The sequence below is a fragment of the Lepidochelys kempii genome, chromosome 15 (assembly GCF_965140265.1).
Source record: "Lepidochelys kempii isolate rLepKem1 chromosome 15, rLepKem1.hap2, whole genome shotgun sequence".
NCBI classification, from domain to species: Eukaryota; Metazoa; Chordata; order Testudines; family Cheloniidae; genus Lepidochelys; species Lepidochelys kempii.
This window is the reverse complement of record NC_133270.1, coordinates 6,223,286-6,249,942: the sequence shown is the minus strand read 5'-3', so window position 1 is coordinate 6,249,942 and position 26,657 is coordinate 6,223,286. Positions and strand designations below refer to the sequence as shown.

Here is a 26,657-nt window from a genome sequence, read left to right as displayed (position 1 = left end):
ATGGCCTTCCTCAAGATACACATTTGTGAGTGCATTATCTACTGTGGTGCCAAATGCTGCTCACCTCACCCAGGCAAGCAATCCCACCGACATCAACGGGACGACTTACATGAATAAAGCAAGCAGGATTAGACTATGGCTCAATACTTCAGTTACTATTCAAGAAAGCACTAAAGATGGATACCCTCAAACAGGGTTGCCAGGTCAATGAAGGAAGCAGGAGTGTGTGGGGAAATACCATTCTACTAAGACCCACCATTCTTCTGAGGATTTCTCCCCCTGCTTAGAAATAGTGCAACATAGTCCTATGCCTTCTGAAGCCCAGTGACTGCATTTGATGGATTGGAATTAGCTCTAGAGGAGATAATGCTTCTCTTTACCTCCTTACATGTCTGGCTCTCTCTTAAATGGCAATGTAATCTGCATTTAGAAATAGGACGAGGCCAAACTCACTAAAATGGCTGGACCCTGGAGATTTTTTCATTGCTCCTACATATGGAATTATGTGCTCACGTCTCAGTTTTATGGGCATCGCCCTCATTTAACCCAATGCACAGAAGCATTTATGTATTCCATGCCTTTCATTTAATGGGTTATGCTATCTTCTTGCATGCAGCTTTCCCCTGCACGTTTTGTGGCTGGTAAAAGTAAATGCCACAAACTGCATTTTGTTCTCATAAAATTCACAGAGGACAGCAGAGATTACCAGATTATGATTTACAGAAAAAACAAAAGCACGTAACATATAACCATGTACCTGGGGCTAGTTTTGTTTATATTTCTAAGGCACTTATCATCTGAGTGTCTCATATCTAATTGTATTGATATATGGTCCATAATTTTTTATTTCCTTTTATGCAAGAATAAAAGCATTGTTATCAATAGGTTTCACTAGGTCATAGCTCTCTCACATGTAGTAAGCAGTGGTTTTTTTCTTCCCCAATGACCTTGACACAAGCCACTTAAAATTCGGATTTGATCTTGGGTTTGTAAGAGCACCTCCTTGTCATTTGTGAAGTCATCCACCATCAATGCAGAGCAACTTGGGGTTGAACCAGATACATTTTATTTTTTTCCCAAAGGAAAAGAGTTCCCATGTCTCCTACATGGCATGTGGGAGTCTGAGCTTTTCATTCAAATGCTCAGTAGCGTACCAATAGAATCCCAGAGCCACTCCACAGTTCACATAAAGTTGTACCTAAAGAACTACTCAGATTAATAAAAAGGAAGTGTTCATCCTATAATACAAAACATATTGCACAATCATGCTATAAACAAATGGAAACCCTTGGAAGGTGCAGATCTAAAGCCAGAGCCTGTCAGAGAAAACGGAGACCCCTCAAACTCATTCCATTTTCCCCAGTTTAGAGGATCAGAAATTGAGTGTTCTGGCTCATAAATTCTACTCCTGGTGAATGTGAGCTTAGAACCCCAGAGGCAATAAGGAAAAGGCAATCAACAAGAACTCTAACCACTACACAGATGCTGCTGTTTAGTTTATACAACGCTTCTTAAAGCATTCGGATGGATAAAATGGGATTTCAACACAGGGGGGGGCTGAGGGCAGCAGGCAGGATCCCTCGGTGAAGACACCAAGGGTAAAGGAAGTTCTGAGGAGCATCATATTGGTTATGATGAGTTAACTCAGTATGCTCAGCTTTTGTTCTTTTTAATCTGCCAGTAAGCAAACTTGGCCATACCAAACATCCTGCTTCTAAAATGCTCTAAAAATCCACAGGAACCATAAAAAAAAAGAGGAAAAACAAACTGATGACTTCCCTGGGAAGCCATGAAAAGCTAATAACTATTTGTTTCCAACTGTTGTTGGGTTTCCTGTTGTCATTTCAGAACCACAGTCTGAATGTTTTCTAGCTCTTTAAAACCTTTTATAGTTCCAGGACCACCTGTTCAAATACTCTGACACCACTATACATATGCACGTCTCTATGCATCCCTCAACACAAGCCATCAGCCCGGGAAGGAAACACTTAGCCTGTTTTTCTGTTCTCGTATCACGCAGAGCGAAGACGTGCTGAAGAAAGATGCAGATGGCTCTCTCAAAGCATCAAGGTCACTGTCGACTTCTACACAAAAGGGGAAATGAGTGGCTTCCAGATTCTTCAATCCCCATTTGTCATACCCTTAATAACTTATGTTATGTGTGTATAAAACTGGATACGTGTTTATAATTCTGGGGGTGGAGTGGTGAAGAGAAGGGTTTTACTTTAGAATAATTACTCCTGGGGGAATTCTGCACCAAAAAATTAAAAATTCAGCATACAATATTTTCAAATGCTGCAAATTTTATTTGTCAAAACACTATATAATCATGCCAGTTTCAATTTTGGTAACTTATTTCAAAATACCTGACAGCAAGTATGCCTAGCAATACAGACACACACAAAAATTCCCCAGGAGTAAAGGGTTAAAGAAACCCCTACAACAACCCAGTTCCAGCTTCTCTTCCCCCTACCCCTCAGAGCCCAGCTGGGGGGTCTGACACTCACACCACCTATTCCCCAGAGCCCAGCCACAGGTCCCCCCTGGCCCAGCTACTCACAGCCCCTTCCCTCCAGAGTCCAGGGATCCAGAAGAAGAAACAGCCTGATACAGAGTCCCGGGCTAGCACGGTGTTTCCTGCATGTCACCACCGCCTTCCTTCAGGGCATGCTGGGAACTGCAGCTGCGGGGAACCCTCCAGTTCCCTTCCTCTGACCTTCTCTTCTATTTGTGAGCTGGGCTCTGCCAGGTCCAGTGGCCCCTAATGGCGGCCAACAGCTCTGCAACACATTTCTTTGGGGAAAAAAGGGAAATTCTGCACACACAACATTAATTTCTGCAAAATTCAGCATTGTGCAGTGGCGCAGAATTCCCCCAGGAGTAAATAATGGAACCCTGTATAACACACCATGAAATTATCTTGTCCATCCTACTTCTGTGCAGAACAAGTAGGTTGGGGAGCAGGGGGAAATTGGACCATTCAAAATACAATTGGGGGACAGACAAGACAGTTATTTATGAAAATTATACTACATTCAACAGTGCAGCTGTTCTTTTTCAACAAAGTGCCCTACTGTGAAAGGCAAAATGTCTGAATTAATGTAGATCAAGCCCCCCCCCAACTGAAAAAACAAGACAAGCACAATGCGTTCATGCTAACTGCAAGACAATCCGTCACAGTACTTGATTAAGTTGAATTACTCTTCTATAGTTACGATGCACTGTGGCCATAGGTTACCTTTTTTTTTTTTTTTTTAATTATTTTTTGCCCATGGATGCCTTTGTAATGCATGGACACCATTGTAAATTCAAGAGAGAGTATATATTTAAAAGATTAACAATATTACTCTCTCTTACTACAGCAAGTATGCATAATTACCAAACCATACCAAAGCACTGCTGTCTCACTAAAGCAGAGACAAGGGGATGATGTGTTAGGAGTCTAGCACACAACTGTGTATTCTCCAGTATCAGAGGACACACAGCAGCTCCTGAATGGAATGCAAGTTGGAAATCAACCTTTCCAGACTTCATCTGAGTTTACAGGGCACGGGCACATCACACCAATAATCACAGTGAGAGGGGAACAGTGCTGAGAGAAAAATCAGTACTCTGACGTTTTGTGTGCTGATTTCTTTTGCTGTAATTTCCATCTCCTAGAGCAGTGTTTCTCAACCTTTTAATGCTGGCAACCCCGCTACTTGAAAAAATTGAGACCCTCTACCCTATCTTAGCTCGGCCTTTGGCTTCAGCCCCGCTGCCCAGGGTTGAAACATGTAAACTGGCAGGAAGCAGCGCAAAAGCCAGAAGTCCCGCAAACCTATCTAATGCTGACTGTTTGTAACCCCCCTAAACCCTCACTGCGACCTCCACTAGGGTCACGAACCCCAGGTTGAGACACTGTCTTAGGAAGCCATACTGGAGACAGCTTTCCTTCAGGAGCAATTTGCTCTTCTAAAAAAAGAGTTCCATTATAAGTTATCTGGGCTAGACGCATATTATAAAAACCCCAGCAGACATTCAGACTGTACAGTTGTGAGTTTGGGAAGAGATTTTTATCAGTTTGATACCGGTCATTGAAAGTCAATGGGAATTAGTCACCAAACTGCCCTATGCACTTTTGAAAAAAAAAAAAAAAATCTCACCCTTAAATAAATAGAAAAATAAAAATACTTCAGCACTACAAAAAAATAAGTCCTTCATAAAACACTAATGACTCTTCCCAGGCCCACTGTGAGGTAGGTATAATACAGATTTTACTGATGAGAAAACTGAAGCACAGAGAGGTTAAAGTGACTTATCCTAGGTCAAAGAAGGAATCTGTGGCAGAACTGAGGTTGGCACTCCTAAATTCTGGTTCCCGGTCCTTTGCTCAAGCCATGATTTATCTCCAAATGAAGCAGCTGAAGCACCACTACTGGAGCTATTTAAGAGGAGATCAGTGGCACAAGAAGGCATGTTGTAGGAGAATATACTGCATGGTATGTAGGAAGTTTAAGGTTCTGCTGTCAGAGATCCCTTAAATTACCAGGTCAAACGCAACCACCTTGTCTGCCCTCACTTCTTCCCCATTACTTTAGTCACAGTCATCAATTTCCACATAATCTGTGTGCTGAGTCTGCAATGTCATCTTCTAAATCTCTCTCTGCCATTTGGAGGATCAATACCTTCGTTTCCTGGTAAGGTTTCTAAGTCTTCCACAAAACTAACGTTTAGTATCCATTTACTTTCAAAGCCAGCAAAGTCAAAGACCTCCTTGACAGGGAATCTGTTTCCTCAATGAACAGAGTATTAACACAAGCACAGATAGTTTGCTGGAGATTATAGTATTTCCAAAAGAGCCAAGAAGCTGTTGCCTACTCGTTCCCACTAGGAACATCAGAGGATGTGGTGCAATTTCACACCTGGGGAACTCTTATCCATTGGCTGAACTACAAGTTACATTATTAAATAAGGATATTTTCGAAAGAGACACTAGCTGTCCAGATATGGTATCCCTGCTAAGTATGAGGGGGAAAATCCTTTTTCTTTCACTGATGACACAAATATGTTCTTGAACCAGAATTTATACAAGGAAATTTGTGTTCCTTCAAGCTTTATGCTGATTATAGGAGTCAGCAAGTGGATATTCACATCCCTGAATGCTTGTGTATTTCAGCAGAACTATGTCAATCATTCCTCGGCTAGATTCTAGCCCAGTGTTTTGGACACGTGCCTACAAGTGGCAACGTAGTTAGACTATTCAAAATGAACTGGTTTATTGTACATGATGTGCCCTTCCATAATTATACGCTAAAAACGTTCTGAATTATTTGAACAGCGCATCAGCGAACGGCACGTCTGACAACTTTGCTGAAAGCCTCATTACATTCTCCTAATTCCTTGATGGGATTTTTCTAATATTAAGACCAGACAGTACTTGATAAAAAGAACTCCTTTATTTCCATATTCTTATGGAAGGGTAGCACCTTCTCCAATACTTTGAGGCCTGCGATGAACACTCATGAAGTGCGTACTGCAGCACAGCTTCTTATGAATCCAAAGTTCCTCGGTTATAATCTTCATGCAGGAGGGTTGTGCACCACAGTGAAGTATCTGTAGCTTCCTCCTTGGCAGGTCTTATGCCATAAATTTCAGGGTGGCCCAGAACATATTTAGAAGTGAGCTTGGGTAATAATTCTCTATTTTCCACCCATTACAAATGAACAGAATGGCTCAGGCTTTCTAAAGTTTCCTTTGATTCACCTTTAAGTAGAGCCCAAGTTTAGAAAGGCTCAGCAAAGGTGTGAGTGTTTTTGCAAAATTACATTTGTCTGAAGACAGGAAGCTTCATTCAAAACCTAGAGTGGCAGCTGACATGTCTACTAGAATTTATTTTTGCCTCAGTAGCAATCAGTGTTTTTCTTGTTCAAACCAGAGTATAAAAATGACTTTTCCTATTTGCTATAAATAGACCAGTGTGGAAGTACTGTGGTAACATAGTACAACATGGTTGCCTATATAACATAGGTACTGTATGTCCTGCTCTGAATGCACTGGACCTGCATTCCTAGTTGATGCAACAGGAATTTCCACACAGAAGAGTATATCTTGAACCTGAACTAAAATGGGGGTAAATCATATGTATGCACCATTTATTGCCTATAATTCCAAGCTGCTCAAGAGAGATGCTGTTTAATACTTGCAAGGCTTTACATGTGGCTTTTATATAAAAAAAGCTCTCTCAGATTTTGAGATATGATGGAAGAATATTTTTAAAATTAAGATAATATTGAGCTCTTATATAGCACTTTTCATCAGTAGATCTCAAAATGCTTTACAAAGGAGAGCAGTATCATTATCCCCATTTAACAAATGGAGAAACTGAGGCACAGAGTAGTGAAGTTACTTGCCCGATTTCACCCACTAGGACAGTGGCAGAAGCAAGAATAAAACCTATATCTTCTGAGCCCCAGTCCACTGTTCTTTCCACTAGGCCAGCAAAGTGTTTAAAACAGGGAACTAAAAGTCAGGAGGTCCTGGGCTATTTTTTCCCCACCACTGTTAGTGACTGACTGTGTAACTTTGAATAAGGTCACTTAATTCCCGTGTCTTAGTTTTCCCCACAGTAAAATGAGGGTAACAACACTCATTTAACTCACAAAGGGGTTGTGAAGCTTAATTAGCATTTATTCAGCGCTTTGAGTTCCTCAAATAAGATGCGCTAGGAAAGGGCAACATAATTTCTTTAAGCAACAGACTCAAGTGATGACAGCACTTTTCTCCCTCTCAGTCTCCTTTGACTGCTGGAGTTTTGAAGAACTTACTATCAAGCCTCGCAATTCTTTTTGTTCAGACTGCTGTCTGCATTGTGGGAAAACCTCACTACTGTATCCATTAGGATCAAAATTCTAGTCAGCTTTGCAAACTTCTGACAATCTGGTGAGGCAGAAAAGTGATAGCATCCTGGAAGACATGATACTTCAGTACAATATAAAACCCTGCCTTCCTTAATCGCAGTCATTATAAACCTTTTATGTACTCCTCACAGAAGGGTTTTCCTGTATTCAGTGTTTAAAGAATTAAATAGACCAGGAGATAATTTGTCTTTAAATTCTTATTTGAAAAAGGAAATCTAGCTTCTGTCTCCTCATTTAATTTTCTTAATAATTAAGAAAGGGTCCCTCCTGCCCACCCCTCCTGCAACAATTTTAAGAAATACACCCCTGTATTTAAGTTACAATTTTTGCTTTGTACCATGGTTTTGAGAAAACTGGCATGTAGCTACTTACAAAATATTGCAGTCTACTTTTTATGGACTATCAACACTACCAAAAAATCCCCCACGTCTGAAGGCCCAGGTACAACGGAGTTAAACAAGGGCCTAAAACAGATAAACCATGGTTCTGTGTTGTAAAGTAGATGGCACCTGTGTTGCACCTACATACTTGAATTATGCTACAACATTGGGACAGATCAGAACTATAACAAGGTTTAACCCATACTCCCAAACCATGGAGATATCCCATCTACACAGTAAAACTGAAGTGTTGTAACAAGGGTTCTCAACCTACAGGTTGTGGCTAGGTGCCAGAAGGTTGCAACCACCCTGCTCTATCCATACAGTTAGAGCAGGGGTTCTCAAACTGGGGGTCAGGACCCCTCAGGGGGTCACAAGGTTATTACATGCAGGGGGTCATGAGCTGTAAGCCTCCACCCCAAACCCTGCTTTGCCTCCAGCATTTATAATGGTGTTAAATATATAAAAAAGTATTTTTAATTTATTGGGGGTGGTGTCATAAATATAAAGGGAAGGGTAAACACCTTTAAAATCCCTCCTGGCTAGAGGAAAAACCCTTTCACCTGTAAAGTGTTAAGAAGCTAGGATAACCTCGCTGGCACATGACCAAAATGACCAATGAGGAGAGAAGATACTTTCAAAGCCTGGGGGGAGAAACAAAGGTTCACTCTGTGTGTTGTTTTTGCCAGGAACAGAAAAGGAATGGAGTCTTAGAACTTAGTAAGTAATCTAGCTAGATATGCGTTAGATTCTGTTTTGTTTAAATGGCTGATAAAATAAGCTGTGCTGAATGGAATGTATATTCCTGTTTGTATTTTTTTTTTGGTAACTTAAGGTTTTGCCTAGAGGGATTCTCTATGTTTTGGATCTGATTACCCAGTAAGGTATTTACCATCCTGATTTTACAGGAGGTGATTCTTTTACTTTTTATTCAATTAAAACTCTTCTTTTAAGAACCTGATTGCTTTTTCATTGTTCTTAAGATCCAAGGGTTTGGGTGTGTGTTCACTGATGCAAACTGGTGAGGATTTTTATCAAACCTTCCACAGGAAAGGGGGTGTAGGGTTTGGGAGGATTCTGGGGGGAAAGACGTTTCCAAACGGGCTCTTTCCCTGTTATATATTTGTTAGACGCTTGGTGGTGGCAGCAATGAAGTCCAAGGGCAAAAGGTAAAATAGTTTGTACCTTGGGAAAGTTTTAACCTAAGCTGGTAAAAATAAGCTTAGGGGGTTTTTCATGCAGGTCCCCACATCTGTACCCTAGAGTTCAGAGTGGGGAAGGAACCTTGACAGGGGGGGTCACACTAAGAGGCTTGCTATGTGAAAGGGGTCATCAGTACAAAAATTTGAGAACCACTGAGTTAGTGGGAACGTCCAGGACTACTGTCTACATTGTATGGGACAGTCCCAATTTAGAAGAGGCTGAGAACCACTGTTTTGAAAGACAAACTATAAAGTAATTGAGCCCCCCAACATGGTTGTATTTACACTACAGACAGGCCCTTAGAAATCTGAGATCAGAATCAATGACAAGTAGGCCTTGTCATGCAATTCCTCAGAATTCTATTAGTTTTGCTAAAGTTGCTAGAACTAAATTCACTCATGGAGGTGGACAGAGACTGAAAAGAAAGCAGGGAGCAGAAAACAAGGAGGGAAACAAAAGACCTCTTTCCTTTTTTTGGTCCTCTTTCCCTGTGAATAGTGATTGCTTCTACTCACAGCTTTCCCCAAGCATCCATAAAGTGAAACAGACATCTCTAGTCAACTTTAGAGTTATCAACAGGGTTCTGAAGAACAGCTGTGAAACTAACTAGTGTTATTGATTTCACTGGCCTACTCACTGGAAAAAGCTGAGCAGCAGCAAAGGCAGGTACTAGAGTGGTCTGTAGACTCAGAGAAACCAGACTATATCATATTTCACAATTCTCTTTGCAGTCATAGGGGCTAGAATATTTTTTTTAATGAAAACCAAATTTTCTGCAGTAAATGATGATGTAAGTCCCTTCCCTCATCAGGTTAAGCTTCCCACTTGCCAGGGTTAAACAGACTTTTCAAGCCCTTCATGGACTTTATGCCTTAGGTCTTGATCCTATAAGCGATAGTGCGCAGACTCTGCAATCAGGATGTGCAGAGTCCAACTGACTTCATGGGATTCTGCATGGGTACAGAAGCCCATGCACATACTACAGATAGCAAGAATGGAGCATTAATGTTTGCTTTTAAAGCAAATTATGGATCAATTTTATCTATTTTTAATCAATTTAAAATAGTTTTTCTTTAATATAAAAAAATTGGTCTCATCTAAAGCACAACAGTATGAGCTCTCAGGAAGAGTGGGGGACCTGTAGGTTCCACAGAACTCATCCCTAAAGTTTTATACACTTAAAAATTAAATATGGGGTATCTTCATTTTTTTATTTAATATAAAATGCTTATTCTCAATTTTTTGCTTTGTTCCAGTATTATTGGTTTTAAACTAACACTAAGACCCACAGATACATACTTTCTTCTGCCAGAGAAAACAAAAAACAAACAAAAAAAAGGAGTCAGTCACAGGAAGGGATACAAACAAGCCAAAAGGCAGAAGCAGCATTATCTCCTCTATTTAAAAAAAAAAAAAAAAAAACTCAACCCCTCTCCCCCGCAAAAAAAAAAACAAAACAAAAACAACCAGGGAAGTAAATTTAAGTGGCGACAACAGACCTGTGCAGAGCAGGAATGAAGCAAGATTTACAGAAAGAAAACTCAAGCAGCCTAGCCAAAGGAGAAATCTCAAAATGCACTCAGGAACAGAGGGTTAGAGTTCAGGAGAGTAAAGGAAGAGGAAATTAAGGGAACAGATGTGACTGCAAGCCAGGGACTAAAAAATTGTTACAGCTTAGAATACTGGGTCCCCAGCTATGAGTACAATTATTTGGTCTGATTAATTTCTTTATTTGAACTGCAAGTAGAAGTAGAAGAGGCATCTCAAAACTTGTTCAGCCTCCTGGATTCATGTGGAAGTCAAAAGACATTTCTTTATTTAATGGGAGTGATTGTTGAAATAAATTTGGTGATAGGAAATTTGAGAAAAAAGTTAGTCGTGATTAAGTATGTAGGAACAGGAGATGTCACCTCACAATGAAAGAGAGCTTAAAGATAGCAGGAAATTAAATACACAGTGATGACTTTGTGAGTTGTTTTTCTTTCTTCCTGTCATAAACCAATTAAGCTACCAAATAACTGTGGCTAATTGGGAGAGAGCTGATTTTTATTCAAAAGTGTATTAGATGGTTAAGATAAGATGCTTCCTAAATCCTTTATTTAGGTTCCTTAGTGCATCAAGAGGTATCCATTTCCTGACTGGAACCAAAAGAGTGAAAAATAAAGACAGCAGCTACAGATGAGGACCTTATGTTCCTGGGCAAACGTCAAATGACATGATTGTAACTGCTTTGTGTCAGCCTGGTCCAATGGCATGGCACATCGTGTGAGTGCCAAGAAAAGGCATGACTCTGGAGCAGAGATATGGAAATGGAAACTTCATTTTATGGGCAAGAAAGTCCCAATTTATTACCTGAAAGTATCAAAGGCTGCATGACACACAGACTCATATAAAGCCAAATCTACTCCTTGATCACCCAAGACATTCACTAAAGTTCTGAGAGTTTTGAGTAAACAATAAAAAATTTCCTAATAGGTTTCTTTGAGGCTACTCCTAATACTGCGAGTGATTAATTTTTTTGGTAAGATTTCAGGTTCCAGAAGGAAGAATACAGAGCAACCGCTATGGATGGGGGAGAGGGGGGTGGGAGACCTACCCCTCAAACCACAATTACAGCAGCTAACTGAAAATAAACTGTGTGCTCCAAAGAAACATAAAGTGGTCTTACTTTCATTAGGCAGGTCCTCCCGATCCAGCTGCTCGTTGGGTGTTGAAGTGTTGCTTCCACTCTCATCCAAAGTGAGAATGAGGGGAACGTCATCATCCATTCTATTTCCTTTCAGGCTCCTCTTCCAAGAACTTTAAATAATGTCTTTTGTAGTTCACCTTTCAAAAACACTTTGTCAAAAATATTCCTCAGAAAGTCCTCCATCAGGTGCATCTTCTAGACTTAAAAATATGTAGAAAGATACACCCATTTCCAGGGGATCTCAGGCCAAAAAGAATCTATCAAGCTGTTTCCAAAGAGTGGTGCAGAACAGTAAATGCACTAACAACATAAGCTTATATCCAGCCACTGGCTATTAAAACAAAAAAACTTTATCTAACTTGAGCTACTTATCCGTAACCACAATACTCATGATCTTAGCTGCAATACTCATGATTTAATTTAGAACAGAAGGAAAATAATTCTAGGTGAATCCCACAATGTTTATTAATAATAAAGAATAGGCAGGAGCTACATATATATAGTTAATATAACACTCTCACACATGGCTTCAAATCCAAAACTATTCTGTTCTTCCATCTCAAAGCTCTGAACTCCAAGGGGGGAATGGGAAAACTGGAGTCCGATGAGTGTGCACGCACACTTTTCCTCTACTACAACACTTGTGAATTCCTAAGAAGAATCCAGAAGTTACCCTAAAAGTGCCTTACTAATGATGCCGCCCCTCAACGTTGTTACGGTTTGTTTCTTTTTTTGAGGCTGCGGGTAAGTCAGTGACGGCTGGGGCTGCGGGAGAGGAAAGGCCGGGTCAGCTCACACAAACAGTAACATGTTCCCAGGACAAAAAGTGCAAATGTGCATTTCCGGGTAGCTGTGCACCAGCAAGACAGCAGCACGGTACGGGGGGTGGGGTGTGCTACTTTGCACCTTGCCGAGGAGAGTCACAGGGATCACCTCCACCGAGCTGACTCCGCACCAGCCCCAGCAACTCCCTCGCGCCCTGCACGCGCCCTGCACGCGCCCTACAGGGCCCCCCCCCCGTCACTCACACACACACACACACACACACACACACACACACACACACACACACCTGGCGGGAGCCCCTCCTCAGCGACGCCCTCCCCGCGCGTCCCCGGCGACCCTTGTGCACTTTTCACGCCGCGCCCAGCCCAAGCGAGCCCCGCGCGTGGGAGCCAAGCTTCACGCCCCCGCCGCCCGGGGAGCCCCGAGCGTCAGCCGGCGAGTCCAGCGACAGAACCGAACCCGCCAAACTACCCCCCGCCGCTGCGACAACTCGCCTCACTCAGCCGCTGACTGAGAGCCGAGCCAAGCCCCGCCCACCGGCACCGCCCATTGGCCACCACCCGTCAGGCTGCCTTCTGATAGCTCCCCCATCCCAGAGAGCCGCCAATCGCCCCTTGGCACCCTCTCTGCCCCGCCCTTCAACTATCGCGGTGCATGGAAGGGGATCCGGGTTTCTCCCTTTTTGTCCTCCCATTGGACGGAGGTCTCGCCCATCAAAGTAGAGGTGAGCGGTGATGTTTTTGATTGGTCAGAAGGCTAGGCACATACTGGAGACCCCGCCTTTCTCTGGAGAAGGAAGGGGCGGGACTAAGCGTGCCTAGCAAGGGCGGCGATTGGTTACGGAGGGGGGAGAGAATCCGTAAGGATCTGTCCCCACCTTCTGTGTTCGGGGTTAAAGGTTAGGGAATGGGTAACATAGCAACAGAGACACGCTGAAAACAGATGGGAAGGGAGGCGGCGGCGGCAGCTTTGATGTGAGCAGAACCTCCCCCGGGAGATGGGGAGCCCGGCCCCCAACCGAAGCCTCTTATCCCCAGCCCGACCCCCCCAGAGACCGGGGAGCCTCCCCCCCGCTCCTTGAGGGACCCCCAGGAGGACAGGGAAGCCCTTTCACCCTTCTCCCGCTTCCCTCTCCAAAGAGACTGGGGAGCCCCTCGCCACAGTCTGATCCCACCCCCAGAGAGGCCAGCGCCCCCCCAAGAGAGACCCACACACAGCCCAACTTGGCCATGTGCTCAGAAAGTCAAGCCCCTGTTCAACCCACCTTCAGAGAGACCAGGGGAGCCTCTTTATCCAGACTCCGAGAGACTGAAGAGCTTCCCCCCATCTCCTAGAAACCAGGGATCCCCACCACCATCCCAGTCTCTTCTCAGGAGCTTTCCCTCCACCTTTCAGCACGGGGAACAAATAGCTCATCACTCTGTCTCAGTGCCACCGAGGCTTAACATACAGCTTCACCTCCAACACAGAGACAGGCTGTCTTAGGTGTAAGGACCCAATATCCTGAATGTGCTTTTAAACCTAGAGACAGCTCCACTATAATGTAACATTCTCAATTTTTACCAAATTATATTGTGTTGCTAATGCTGAAATCAAACTTTTTTTAAGGTAAGTTTTGCAAAAGAAGAGCATGCAGTTGAAGCACTGGGGGGATCTAGATGTTGTTTGATTGAGATGTCCTCTGTGACTCTACCCATATAGAAGATTTTTGCTCCCTTTCACTTTAGAACCCTCAACTTGTAAGTATTTGGCTGAGAACATGGCAACAGAGGTAGCTACCATGCTTCAGTTGCCGTATGAGTCTACTGATTCAAGCAGCAAGTCCTCCGTGGGAAACAGTCAGACTCCAAAAAAGTCAGCGATCAAAACAAGCCCCCTAAAGCTCTTGGATCCAGGTCGTTCAAAACTTACCACTGTTGAGACGAAGAGGATCATATCTGTTTTGGATGAGACCATCTTTAAGATAGAACTGATCAGTCTGATCACTCACATTACTGAATTTCTGGATGGCTTAAGCACTATACTGGGATCTGAGCTCATGGATACCTTTAAGGAGCATGAGCAACTTTCAAACAACATGGAAGCGCTACTTACCCAGCTTCAAAGCAAAGGTCTCCTGAAGCAGGAAGATGGAAGAGGGGACCTTGTAGGAACTGAGGAACAAATCCACCGTCTTCAATTGCATCAGCAAGCTGTAAAAAGCTCTATCAGAAATATTCTGAGACTCTTTCAGGCTGACCCGCTAGCTTCTCAAGCCGTGAGAGATGAGGCCTATGCTAGGGATTTATCAGCTGAAATGTTTATTAAAAACCTTTCAGCGTTCCGGGGATTCTTGTTTGAGAAACTCCTGACTAGTCCCTTAGAAGAACAAGAAAAGATTCAATTCATGGAAGAAATCTCCCTCCGGGATAAGAAAAACACTGAAACCATCGCAGCTTTAGAGACAGAACTTGCAGCGGCAATCCAGAGTCGAGACGATGAGGTACAGTGGTAGTAAGACTAAACATTTCAGGCTAGAGGGGAAGATCATTGAAGGAAAGGCAAGTAAACTAAAATATAATCTGTTGCCTCTCATAAAGTGGAAGTCGCTGAAATATTTCTTAAAACATTTTCTGAATTAGAAATAGATGTTACATTCTAAATATAATTAAAATGAATCACTGCATATTTAGATAGAGGCTTTCAAACATGGTTCTAGCATGTTTTGATGCCATCTTCATTGGCCAGCTCAATTGCGATTGAAGTTAAAGTGACAGTGAAGTCAAGCATGTTAGTCAATGTGTCTGAACCATTCCATAGCTAAAGGAAGGGCATTGTGCAAATCCATAAGGGAACCAGCGTGTGGCCTGCTGATATGTGGTCTATATCTTCTAATTGGCCACCGTGGCAAAGAAGGAGTCACAAAGGCCCCTCGTAGTCACGGCCATAATGTCAGCTCTCACTGAGAAGCACTAGCACCATTCCCTGTAACTGGATAGTGAAACAGTGACAGGCAGTTCTAAAAAACTGTTTTAAAAAATCCATTTTTAATACTGACTCCACATTCACTATTTAACATATTCATTACAGGCATTTTCTATGGCCTTCATCATAGTATCTCTCTACCTCATGAACATTAATGAACTAAGGCCCACATCCCCAAAGGTATTCAGGTGAAAGTAAACTCTACCGGCAGGAGGCAGCTTCCCCAACTGGCAATTTAAAAAGGCCCTGGGCTCCTGGCAGCGGCCGGAGCCCCGGGCCCTTTAAATCGCCGCCAGAGCCCCGGGGCTCCCAGCCACCACTACCACTACCATGGGGTTCCGGCGGTGATTTAAAGGGCCCGGGTCTCCCGGCTGTTGCTAACGCAGGCAGAGCCTGGGGCCCTTTAAATCACCGCCAGAGCCCCAGGGTAGCGGCAGCAGCCAGGAGACCCAGGGCTCTGGCGGTGATTTAAAGGGCCCAGGGATTTAAAGGCCTCGCCCCTTCTGCCCAATCCGCTGCCCATTCTGGTTGAGCTCCCCCCGCCAATCTTGCTCAGGACCCCAGTCCTGCGTACCGGTAAGTCCCTTAAGTTACTTTGACCCCTGGGTATTCCCCAAAATACCTACAAGAATCTGGCCCTAAGGCTCACAATCTTCTTCTGAGGCAGTATTGTTTCTTCATTTTACAGCTGTGGAAAATGAGGCTCAGATTACACTACAGGTTGGTGGGCAGAGCCAAGACAAGAACCCCGATCTCCTGACTTCCAGTCCATCGTTACCGTGTACACAAACTATTCCTTCCTCCCTAATTATTTAACTAGTCATTTCCATTTTCATATGGGATATTGGTAGGGTTGCCAACTTTCTAATCGCACAAAACCAAAAGTCCCTGCCCCAGCCCTGCCCTGCCCACCCCTCCCCAGAGGCCCTGCCCCCACCCCACCCCTTCTCCGAGGCCCCACCCCCACTCACTCCATCCCCCCTCCCTCCGTCGCTCGCTCTCCTCCACCCTCACTCACTTTCACTGGACTGGGGCAGGGAGTTGGGGTGCAGGAGGGGGTGAGGTCTCCAGCTGGGGGTGCAGGCTCCAGGGTAGGGCCAGAAATGTGGGGTTCAGGGTCCAGGAGGGGGCTCCGGGTTGGGGCAGGGGGTTGGAGTATGGGAGGGGGTGAGGGCTCCGGCTGGGGGTGCAGGCTGTGGGGTGGGGCCGGGGATGAGGGATTTGGGATGCAGGAGGGGGCTCCAGACTTGGAGCCGAGAGGTTCGGAGTGCAGGAGCGGGCTCAGGTTCCCAGCCAATTGATGCTGCAGACCCAGTGCTTGGGGTGGGGGCAGTGCACGGAGCTTCCCTGATCAGCCCTGCACCTAGGGGCCATAGGGACATGCCAGCTTCTTCTGGGAGACAGAGGGAGCCTGTCTTAGCCCCTCTGCACCACCAACCACTTTTAACAGCCTGGTCAGCGGTGCTGACCGGAGTCGCCAGAGTCCCGTTTTGACCGGGCATTCCGGTCAAAAACGGATGCCTGGCAACCCTAAGTACCAGTCTATCTTGTAGGCCTTGCATAAACAATGAAAGAAAACTGAAGTAAGGAAACAGATTAGCAATGGACAAAGCATAAGTTCACAAGTGGGCTTGTAAACAACATGTTTCAGAGTAGCAGCCGTGTTAGTCTGTATTCGCAAAAAGAAAAGGAGGACTTGTGGCACCTTAGAGACTAACCAATTTATTTGAGCATGAGCTTTCGTGAGCTACAGCTTATGCTCAGATAAATTGGTTAGTCTCTAAGGTGCTACTAGTCCTCCTTTTCTTTTTGTAAACAACATGTAGTTAGTAGATAAAGACATAGTAAGAAGAGTGATGTGTGATAAGTTTACAGCTAAAAGAAAAGGAGGACTTGTGGCACCTTAGAGACTAACCAATTTATTTGAGCATAAGCTTTCGATGAAGTGAGCTGTAGCTCACGAAAGCTTATGCTCAAATAAATTGGTTAGTCTCTAAGGTGCCACAAGTCCTCCTTTTCTTTTTGCGAATACAGACTAACACGGCTGTTACTCTGAAACCTGTCATTATGTTACAGCTGCAGCTTTGCTTACTAGCAGTTCTGGATCTGTACAGGGGCTGGTTACAAAAATTAGTAAGCCAATTATAAATCATGATGCAATGTCAAATGTAATGCACATTCGTTAGTTTGTTTTCAAATATGTGTATAATGTGATTTATTATTATGTGCTTTGAAGCTGTGGTAAACCTCCATACCTACCCCACTGCATTTGAGCTTGATCACTTCAGCGTAGTGTTGCTGTGTGTCAGTTAAAAAAAACCCTCAGTGATGAGTCCATATTTGAGTTAATTTCTTGGGAACCAAGTGGAAAGGGCCTTGGAGAAAAATCCCAACATTTCTACTAAACTTCTGGAACATATATGTATATTAGTTTGTTTTAATGCTGGGAGCAGTTTCCAAATTACTCCTTTCTGTCCAAAAGACTTCCACAGTGACTATTTAAAACCACAATCTAAATGTCCATTACTGCATTCCAATCAGTGGGTGACAACACACACACACACACACACGTGCATGCCAACCAAAATCACTTCTCTTTCTGCTTGACTTTCCAAATATAAGGTAAATACACAAGCTCTGAGGAAGAACATTGAGCAGCTATTCTAGCCAGGCTGTTTGACATGAGGATGTTCATTATGCAGCACTCATGATTCTCATTGCTCAGAGAAGGGATTAATTAAAAAGTAATTTTAATCTCTTTCTCTTAAAATTAATTAAGAGTACAATAAAAATAGCAATACTCTTGTAGTCTTTAATTAGACCAAAACCAGTTAAGATCCAGCGTAATCTATTAATCCAGCATAATGATCTGACATCCAGTGTAATCTGTTAATAGAGCCTTGCAAAAGTATATCCAACCACTCATCTGGAGTGAGAAATATATTTGTGGGGTAAGTGATAGGTCAGATTTTTCATTATCATCATTGCAGGGAAGCATAGCTGAGTAGCTTTTGGGCTTGAATTGGTACATTTCTGTGATGATTTGATAGGGATCTATTATGAGTAGCACCTAGTTATTTTTCTTTTACAATTTAAGGCTACAATCCTGCAATCGGATCCACGTGCGCAGACCCTGCGTGCATTTAGAGCCCCATTAACTTCAGTGGGGCTCTGCACAAGCCACAAGGTCCACTGGAAATAGTCCAATTGAATGATTGGGGACAAAGTGTACTTAGCAAGGCAGTAGGTCAGGCAAGATAATCATCCTTTTTTTGCACATGGGGGGTATCTACAGAGGAACTGAGGCATCAGGGGATGGGTTCTAATTTTCAAGCTCAGGTCAGGCATGCTGGTAATTCAATACACTCATGATTTTTAAGTGCAGTTTAGCAGTTTGCCCAGTGCTAGCAAGGAAATACATTTCACTTGTCTGTGATGTATTTTCGTCTGTTCTAGACAGCCAATAGGACTAGTTGCCCGGTCTGGCCACAGAACAGGCACAATAAGCCTGATCCCAAGCTCATTGAATTCAGTAGGAGTCTTTCCACTGACTTCAAAGGGCTTTGGATCATGTCCAGCATGGATAGCAGCTGTGCCAGCTTCCCTGTGATGCACAGCCAGTGTTCTTCAGTGCTGCCCATTCACTCCTTGGCCTGTCTGCTAAACTACCAACAAAAGAGTCAGTGAGGGTGGGGATTTCACTCAGCGCTTGTCTACACTAGAAGCACTACAGCGGCGCAGCTGCAGAACATCTGGTGAAGACACTCATTGCCAACCAGAGGGAACTCTCCAACTGGCAAAATAAATCCACCTCTGTGAGAGGTGGTAGTTATGCTTGTCCACACCAGCACTTAGGATGGTGTAATTTACATCGCTCAGGGTTGTGGATTGTTCACGCCCCTGAACAACGTAAGTTAGACTGTAGTAAGCTCTAGTGTAGACTGAGCCTCAGTATTGGCCTAACTCTGCTCCCTTTGAAGTCATTGGGAGTTGCACCAGTAATGATTTCAGAGTTCTGTGCAAATGCAGTGTGCTCGCTGTCACTGGAATGCAGTTACTTATTTTAGGACACTGGTGTCTTTGTAACTAAGCCTTAATTCTCCTGTAGGTTTGATCTGAAAACCCCTTGACCTACCCTGCAGTTCCTTATGGTGCTTCTTTTTCCTGGGTTTAGATTATGAAAAAGAATGCTGCAATCAAGGATCTCAAAAGCCACTTACTTCATCTGGAGAAGTACTCTGAAAGCCACATCCAACGCACCAAGCAGGAAGCAGAGAAACTCCAAAAAGGGGAGCTGCGAAGTTCCCAGGGAAAGTGTGCCAAGATACAGCAAGATATACATCAGCTAAGAGCACAGCTCAATGTTCTCATCATAGACAATAGAGACTCAGAGCTGGCTCTCAGAAAGGTACCAAGGGAGGGGAGTTCTAGAGAAGCAAGCAGACCTGTTAAAGTGCTGTGAGTTCTTCATATTGTCTGCTAACCTTAACCACTTAACTGCTAACAGACATTCCTGGCAGAATGTATCTGCTGTGCTGCTGAGCATATCAGCTATGATCTAACATACCACTGATTTCACTGGAAAGCAGCATCACAGCAACCCACCAGCAAAGGGTCTTATTCGTAGTCACCTATAGCTCCCACCAGACATGTACATACTGGATGCCAGCCTGCCTCTGAAAACACTTTCAATATATAGCACAGGTGAGATAGTGCTCTAGTAGGTTAATGAAGCAGTCAGAATTCATAGTCCCAAAATGTTCCTGCTGGAGAGTGGCAGAATTGTGCAGGAAAAATCTATAGCGTTAAAAAACGTCACCTTTTCTTTTCTAATCAGTTCTCAGTCCAAATGGGCAGAGACCAATTTGCAGGCAGAACACATCTACTTAAAGGATGTTTACGTTATATATCTTCTCTAGGTCTTTCAAAACACTGTACAGTCCAAGGTAGAATAAGGTTTTATAGTGTAGGGGCAGTGTCAAATGAAAGTTTACAAAGCAGTATGAAATCCAAGCAGCCCCATCCATTATTAGGCCTGCGTTGTCATCCAGCTCAAATTCACTGCAGGTCATTTCTCTGCTTTCTGTTAAAAGCTGCTCAGCTCAATCAATTATACATGCTGAGAGAGTAGGGGAAGACAAAGAACACACTTTCTCACCACTGAAGTCTCCTTTCCCTTCCTATGTGCTCTATTCTCCTATGACCAATGTTTTAATTGGATTGAGGAATTCATGTGTGAAGAACTTGGACCAGTCATAGGCCAGTCCACCTCACATGAAGGCAGGAGCTGGTCATCAGGGCCTGTCAAAAACCTGGCTCTTATCCCATCCATCAGAAGAGGTGGTGGTCAAATAGGGAACTGGGTCTCTCAACAGTGACTGGGTAAGCTTAACTGTGTGAAATTCTCTGCCCTGTAATATACAGGAGGTCAGACTAGATAATCTTCTGGCCTTAAAATCTGAGCGGTTCTACAGAGTGCAGGTACCATCAGCTTGAAGGAAACCGTTCAGTAACTCTCTAGGATTCCACCAAACAGTGAGGTTAAGTCATTTTTAGCTCATTTTCCAACAGTCCAAAATATTTCTGTATTTTAACCGCACCCATCATTATAGTCAGTATAGTCTCTCTGTGCTGCAACTGAATCCCAGCCATTTGCTGTAGACCAAGCATGCCCATATTCTATAGGTGAATGATGTCTGCTCTCCATTAGAGGCCCAGAGTCAAAGACATCTTGGACTGAAGAACCTTTCCAAAAGGAGCAGGCATCACAAGCATACTAGCTGCTGGGATTCAAATGAACAGCTCCTTTCATCCCAGCATACTGCATGTTATATTTCTATATTCAGCTGCCTGTAAATGTCATTTTTTCCTGTGTCATTTATTTTAGAAGAAATACAAAGTGGAGATGGAAATCGAGAACTGGATCCAGAAATATGATGCTGACATGGGAGAAAAACAGGTACTCTCAGTCGTCAAGACAGTTGGTTCTTCTTCGAGAGGGCTTGTCCATGTGGATCCCATGCAAGGGGTGCATGTGATGTACCCAGACAAGCCATTTCAAAGAAGAACCACAGTTACTATCAGGCAAGTAACCATTTTTCTGCCCTGCTTTTGTGTTCAGCTGCTCTCTGCTGTATAGGCATTGTTGAGAAGGGTCATGTCAGCTGCAAAATCCTATCCTGTTCTAGCACTGGATGATTGTTTCCTCAGTGTGTTGGATGGAATTGTTATGTTTGTTTCCTCAGCCCTACTGGCTCCACCTAGTGTACAAACCAAGTGCTCTTTCCACATCTCTACTAACTTGTTAGTCAAGTAGTTCAGAGTCTGGAGAGTGACAGCAAATCCATCGTCTATCTTCCATATTAAGCTTAACAGTCTTAGAATCACGTCCACACTGCCTAACTCCTCCCAGAATCCACTATTTCCTCTCATGTTCCTGGCATTTTAGTGGATGTTTGCTTCATTATCCAGATCAAGACAGGGTGCTTGGTTAACAGCAAAGCAAGGGCCTAAGGAGAGGGACCTGGAAAATTGTTGCTGATTGGCCTTAATAGTAGGTCCCTGCCTTGTCAACCTTGTAATCGGAAGCAGAAATGAGCTCAGAACATGATGGCTTGTGGCACCAAGCCCTGCTGGTTCCTGGCTGCTCATGAAGCCATCATCATGAGAGCAGAGGCAGAATTTGATAAATTGGGGTTGGCAGGTCTGACACACAAATGTTGCTGATTCCCCTTACCCTGTCATGCAAGCAGGCTATCTCCATACTGCTTATTTTCATCCCTACAGATGGGTTATAATGACAATAAACCACCATCATCCAGATGATTGTGTTTATACCATAGATAAAAAGTTGCTTAATAAGTTGAGAGTATTGTTGCCTGGCCTGCAAGGCAATGGATGGTAACAATTGGAACCATGCCTGCAGTTTTTAAAGAAGCTTAAAGGAATTGGGAACCCAGCTCCCACTGGAGTTGGGCACCTCCTTTTAGACCTCTTTGAAAATTCCATCCCAAGAGATGAAAAGAATAAGGGCTGCAAGTGACCCTGCACGCATTTATGATGGATGAAACAATCCCTATTCGTATAGGGTCTGTAAAGCTCTTTGGAACCCTTCTGGAAAAATGCTACCTATACTAAATGTAGGGTGATATTATGAATGTCATTTATAAGTCTGGTGTTTGCTGTCCTACCAGACTGAGTATGAGGAAGTCGATGCTGTCTATACTGAAGAGAAGGCCCAGCTTGCTGAGCTGAAGAAGAAGTATGCTGTGCTTGAACAAGAGTATTCCCAGATCAAGGAGGAGAGGAGGCTATCCCAAGAGAAGAAGGAAAGAGCTGAGAGGGAACTGGCTATCATGGTCCGTGCTGCCATCCACATTCAGGCCTTCTGGAAGGGCTACTTGGTCAGGTCACTGTTAAAGTCAAAGAGAAAGAAGAAGGGAAAAGGCAAGAAGAGCAAGAAATAAATTAGTTCCATCCTTTCCCCTTGCTCTCTCTTCCCAGCATTGTAGACATTTCTCTTTGGACCTCAGCTATCTAGGGTGTCTTCACTTCAACCAGACAAACAACCTCTCCAGGATGTCTATGGTTTGTATATACACAAATCTGGCATGTAAAAATGATTCTGTCATAAATAAATGTCAGCCAACATGTTAGACTTCCAGGTGGGATATTTTAATTGCTTTTGGTCTGAATTTAAGAGAAGAAGGATGATCTTGTAGTTAAGGCACTGGACTGGGAGCTGGGACTCCTGGGTTCCATCCCCAGCTCTACCACACATGCACTGTGCAACCTTGTACAAGTCACTTAGGGCCCACTCCAGTTCCTCCTGAGGTTAATGGCAAAATTCTCACTGACCCCAGCACCACTCCCAGTACAGACCCCAGCAATGGTCCCATGTGACATATCCAAAGTACAATCTAGACTAGGTAGTAGCTGTGTCACCTCTGCCCTCTAACTTGTGGTGTCCTTTAGCCCTGGTCTACACTGGGGGTGGGGGGGAAATCGATCTAAGTTACGCAACTTCAGCTACTTGAATAACATAGCTGAAGTCGACGTACTTAGACCTACTCACCGGGATGTCTTCACTACGGTGAGTCGACTGCTGCTGCTCCCCAGTCAACTCTGCCTTTGCCTCTTGCGGCGCTGGAGTACAGGAGTTGACGGGAGAGCAGTCGGGGGTCGATTTATTGCGTCTAGACTAGATGCAATAAATCGATCCCCGCTGGATCAATCGCTACCTGCCGATCCGGCGGGTCGTGTTACACTGCTTTGCTATTGTTGCCTGCACTCCTGGATTGCTCACACACCCCTTCTAGCATGTAAGTCACTCCCAGCTATGTGTGTGTGCAATTGCAGCCTGCCAGTCACACTCAGGCTTTCACTAGCCAGAATTGCACTGCAGGGTGACCCCAGCATGCTCCCAGTCTCAGACTTTGCCCAGAACTGTACGTCTTATACTGCCCAGCCCTCGCCTGGACAATACAAGCTCCTATAAAGTCTGTCATTTTATTAACAGAAATTGTATGCACAAATCTTGTTACCACAGGTGGAATTCTCCAAGCACACTGATTTAGGATAAACCAGTAAAACAAGTTTATTAACTATAAAGAGAGATTTTAAGTGAACACAAGTAATGCGGCATAAAAGTCAGGAATGGTTACAAGAAAAAGAGGAAGTTACTCACTTTCTGCAGTAATGATGGCTCTGCGAGATGAGTGTCCCTATGGGTAGGTGTATCTGCACCCCTGCACCTCTACTGGGAGATTTTAGTCTCCGTTCAGCCCCCACGTGCACCCTCGCTCCCTTGTAGTTTGCCTCAAGGCTATCTAGCGCAGGGGCTGTCAACCTTTTTCTTTCTGAGGCACCCCCCAACATGCTGTTAAAATCTCCATGGCCCAGCCAGGTGAGGAGGGAGACTCAGGGCTCTATGTCGGGGAGGGGGGGACCCTTGGGCATAGGAGTAGTTTGACTTCTATTTCGGGGGGAGCAGAGGCCAGTGGAGCCCAGGCCAGCTCCTGTTAGGGTTCCCTCTCCACTTTGAACTTTGGGATACAGATCTGGGGACCCACATGAAAGACCCCCCTGAGCTTATTTTGACCAGCTTAGGTTAAAAACTTTCCCAAGGCACAAATCCATCCTTGTTTTTGGATGGGTACTGCTGCCACCACCAAGTGAGTTAGACAAAGATTTAGGAAAAGGACCACTTGGAGTTTTTGTTTCCCTAAAATATCCCCCCAAGCCCCTTCAGCCCCTTTCCTGGGGAGACTTGAGACTAATTTACCAACCAAATAGGTAAACCAGGTGAGCACAGACCAGACCCTTGGGTTTTTAGGACACTAAAAACCAATTAGATTTTTAAAAAACAGAACTTTATTATAAAGAAAAAGAAGTAAAAAAGCACGTTTGTAAAATTAGAATGGAAGGTAACTTTACAGGGTAATTAGATTTAAAACACAGAGGATTTCCCTCTTGGCAAAACTTTAAAGTTACAAAAAACAGGGATAAATGTCCCTTTTAGCACAGGGAAAATTTACAAGCTAAAACAAATGATAATTTAACACTTTTTTTTTTATTACTTACAATTTGTAATTTTAGATGCTTAGTTTAGGTATGGCTTTAGGAGATGTATTTTTCCTGCCCTGGTTCCTCACTGAGAGAGAACACAGAGAAACACAAAACAAAAACCTTCCCCCACAGATTGGAAAGTATCTTCTCCCCTTATTGGTTTTTTTGGTTAGGTGCCAACCAGGTTATTTAAGCTTCTTAACCCCTTTATAGGTAAAGGAGGGATTTTATGCGACCCTTAGCTGTATGTTTTTGACACGCCCCCCCAAATCATAAACAGTGCTGGACAGCCTGCTCCACACTGGCTGTGATTTCTTTCTGGAGCTTTAGGAGAAAACAGAATTAATAAAACACATGCACCTTTAGATATACTACTGATTATATAAAAACTAACAATATTTTTTACATTTTAAGGACGATTTTAACCAGTTGATTCCGAGAAACTTTTATGGGAGAGGGCATTAAGCCACTTTGTTAGAAGCTTCTGAAATGTGTTGTATTTTAAAATTAAAATTTTGAAGAGCTAAACTCCACCAAAGAAGTTTTTTGTTATTGTTCTTGACGGTACGAAGCCACTTTAGCACAGCATGGTCGGTTTGTAGGTGGAAATGCCACCCCCAAACGTATGGGCATAGCTTTTTTAGCACATACACAATGGCGTAGCATTTCTTTTTGCTGATTGACCAGTGGCTTTTCCTCTTAGACAGTTTTTTTTGCTGAGAAACACAGCAGGATGGAATTCTTGATTCGGTCCTTTCTGCATTAAAACTGCTTCCATACCATGCTCGGACGCATTTGTGGTTACTAGGAAGGGTTTGTTAAAGTCTGGGGCCCTTAGCACTGGGTCAGACATGAGTGTTGCTTTAAGCTGGTTAAAGGCCTTCTGACACTGTTTAGTCCACTGCACTGCATTTGGCTGTTTTTGGTTTTTTTTGGTTAGGTTTGTCAGTGGGGTGGTGATTTGGCTGTAGTGCGGTACAAATCACCTGTAATATTTGGCCAAGCCTAAGAAGGATTGGACCCGTTTCTTTGACTTTGGGACAAGCCACTTTTGGATAGCATTTACTTTGGTCTGTAGGGGGATAGATAGTTTTTTGACCCACCTGGTGTTCAAGATAAGTTACTTTGTTTAGGCCTATTTGGCACTTTTTAGCCTTAACAGTTAGTCCTGCCTTCCTTGTGCACGTAAAGACTTTTTTTAGATGCTTCAGGTGTTTTGTCCATGAATTACAAAAGATGGCCACATCATTAAGGTAGGCAACTGCAGATTTTTCCAATTCCACTAGGAGACTATTTACCAGTTTTTGGAAAGTGGAGGGTGCATTTTGCAGCCCAAAAGGGAGCACATTAAATTTATACAGCCCTACATGGGTGAGGAAGGCTGACCTTATCTTGGCAGATTTATTCAGCAGTACTTGCCAGTACCCCTTGGTTAAGTTTAAGGTAGAGATGAACTGGGCACGTCCCAGTTTCTCCAATAGCTCATCTGTGCGTGGCATTGGATAGTTGTTTGGGTGAGTTACATCATTCAGCTTACAGTAGTCCACACAAAAGCGTATCTCTCCATTTGGTTGGTAACTAGAACCACTGGAGATGCCCATGCACTGTTAGAGGGGAGGATTACACCCAGCTGTAGCATGTCATGGATCTCCAGTTCTATAGCAGTTTTGGCTTGAGGAGACACCCAGTAAGGTTTTGCTCTAATTGGGCAAGCATTACCTGTGTCAATGGAGTGGTATGCCTATTTGATCCGTTCTGGGGTGGCTGAGAACATCGGCGCGAAGCTAGTGCACAGCTTCATGATTTGCTGTTGCTGCATACGTTCAAGGGTTATGGAGAGGTTTACCTCTTCCACGCCACCATTACTATTTTCTTTGTAGTAGACACCTTCAGGCCACTCAGTGTCATCTCCTCCCTTGGCTGTACACTAACAAATTCTCTGGAATAAAAGGGCTTTAGAGAATTAACATGGTACACTTTAGGCTTTAGGTTTGAGGTGGGGGATGCTATGAGATAGTTAACAGCTTCCGGGTGCTCTTGGACCGTGAATGGCCCTTCCCATGACGCTTCCATTTTATGGGCCTGGAGTGCCTTCAAGACCATGACCTAGTTCCCTACTTTGACGGAATGCTTTCTGGCATGTTTATCATACCAGGCTTTTTGCTCTTT

General features: G+C 43.7%; 2 protein-coding genes across 10 annotated transcripts in view; one reads left to right on the top strand and one right to left on the bottom strand.

Annotated features, from left to right (window-relative positions):
* TPCN1 (two pore segment channel 1) overlaps nt 1–12,445 on the bottom strand; it is a 69,417-nt gene extending 56,972 nt beyond the window's left edge. For 2 of the 4 annotated variants that reach the window (XM_073312387.1, XM_073312389.1), the window contains exon 1: nt 11,151–12,217. In XM_073312387.1, the coding sequence (XP_073168488.1) occupies nt 11,151–11,250 (100 nt within the window). In that variant the 5' untranslated portion in view covers nt 11,251–12,217. Of the gene's footprint in view, nt 1–11,150; nt 12,222–12,243 lie in introns of those variants that run through there. The other 2 variants (XM_073312388.1, XR_012155006.1) reach the window with 2 other exon arrangements.
* A 190-nt stretch (nt 12,446–12,635) lies between these two features.
* Nucleotides 12,636–25,068, top strand: DRC10 (dynein regulatory complex subunit 10). Of its 6 annotated transcripts, none has more exons than XM_073312400.1 (5): nt 12,636–12,681; nt 13,566–14,439; nt 19,096–19,329; nt 20,809–20,880; nt 22,115–25,068. In XM_073312400.1, exons 2-5 carry the CDS (start codon nt 13,717–13,719, stop codon nt 22,385–22,387), a joined length of 1,302 nt encoding a protein of 433 aa, XP_073168501.1. In that variant the 5' UTR covers nt 12,636–12,681; nt 13,566–13,716; the 3' UTR covers nt 22,388–25,068. The 6 variants fall into 6 exon arrangements, with proteins under 6 accessions (XP_073168501.1, XP_073168504.1, XP_073168502.1 ...); XM_073312403.1 differs by lacking the exon at nt 12,636–12,681 and adding an exon at nt 12,752–12,931 and having other exon boundaries at nt 13,685–14,439; XM_073312401.1 differs by lacking the exon at nt 12,636–12,681 and adding an exon at nt 12,752–12,931 and having other exon boundaries at nt 13,571–14,439.
* The last annotated feature ends 1,589 nt before the right edge of the window (nt 25,069–26,657 follow it).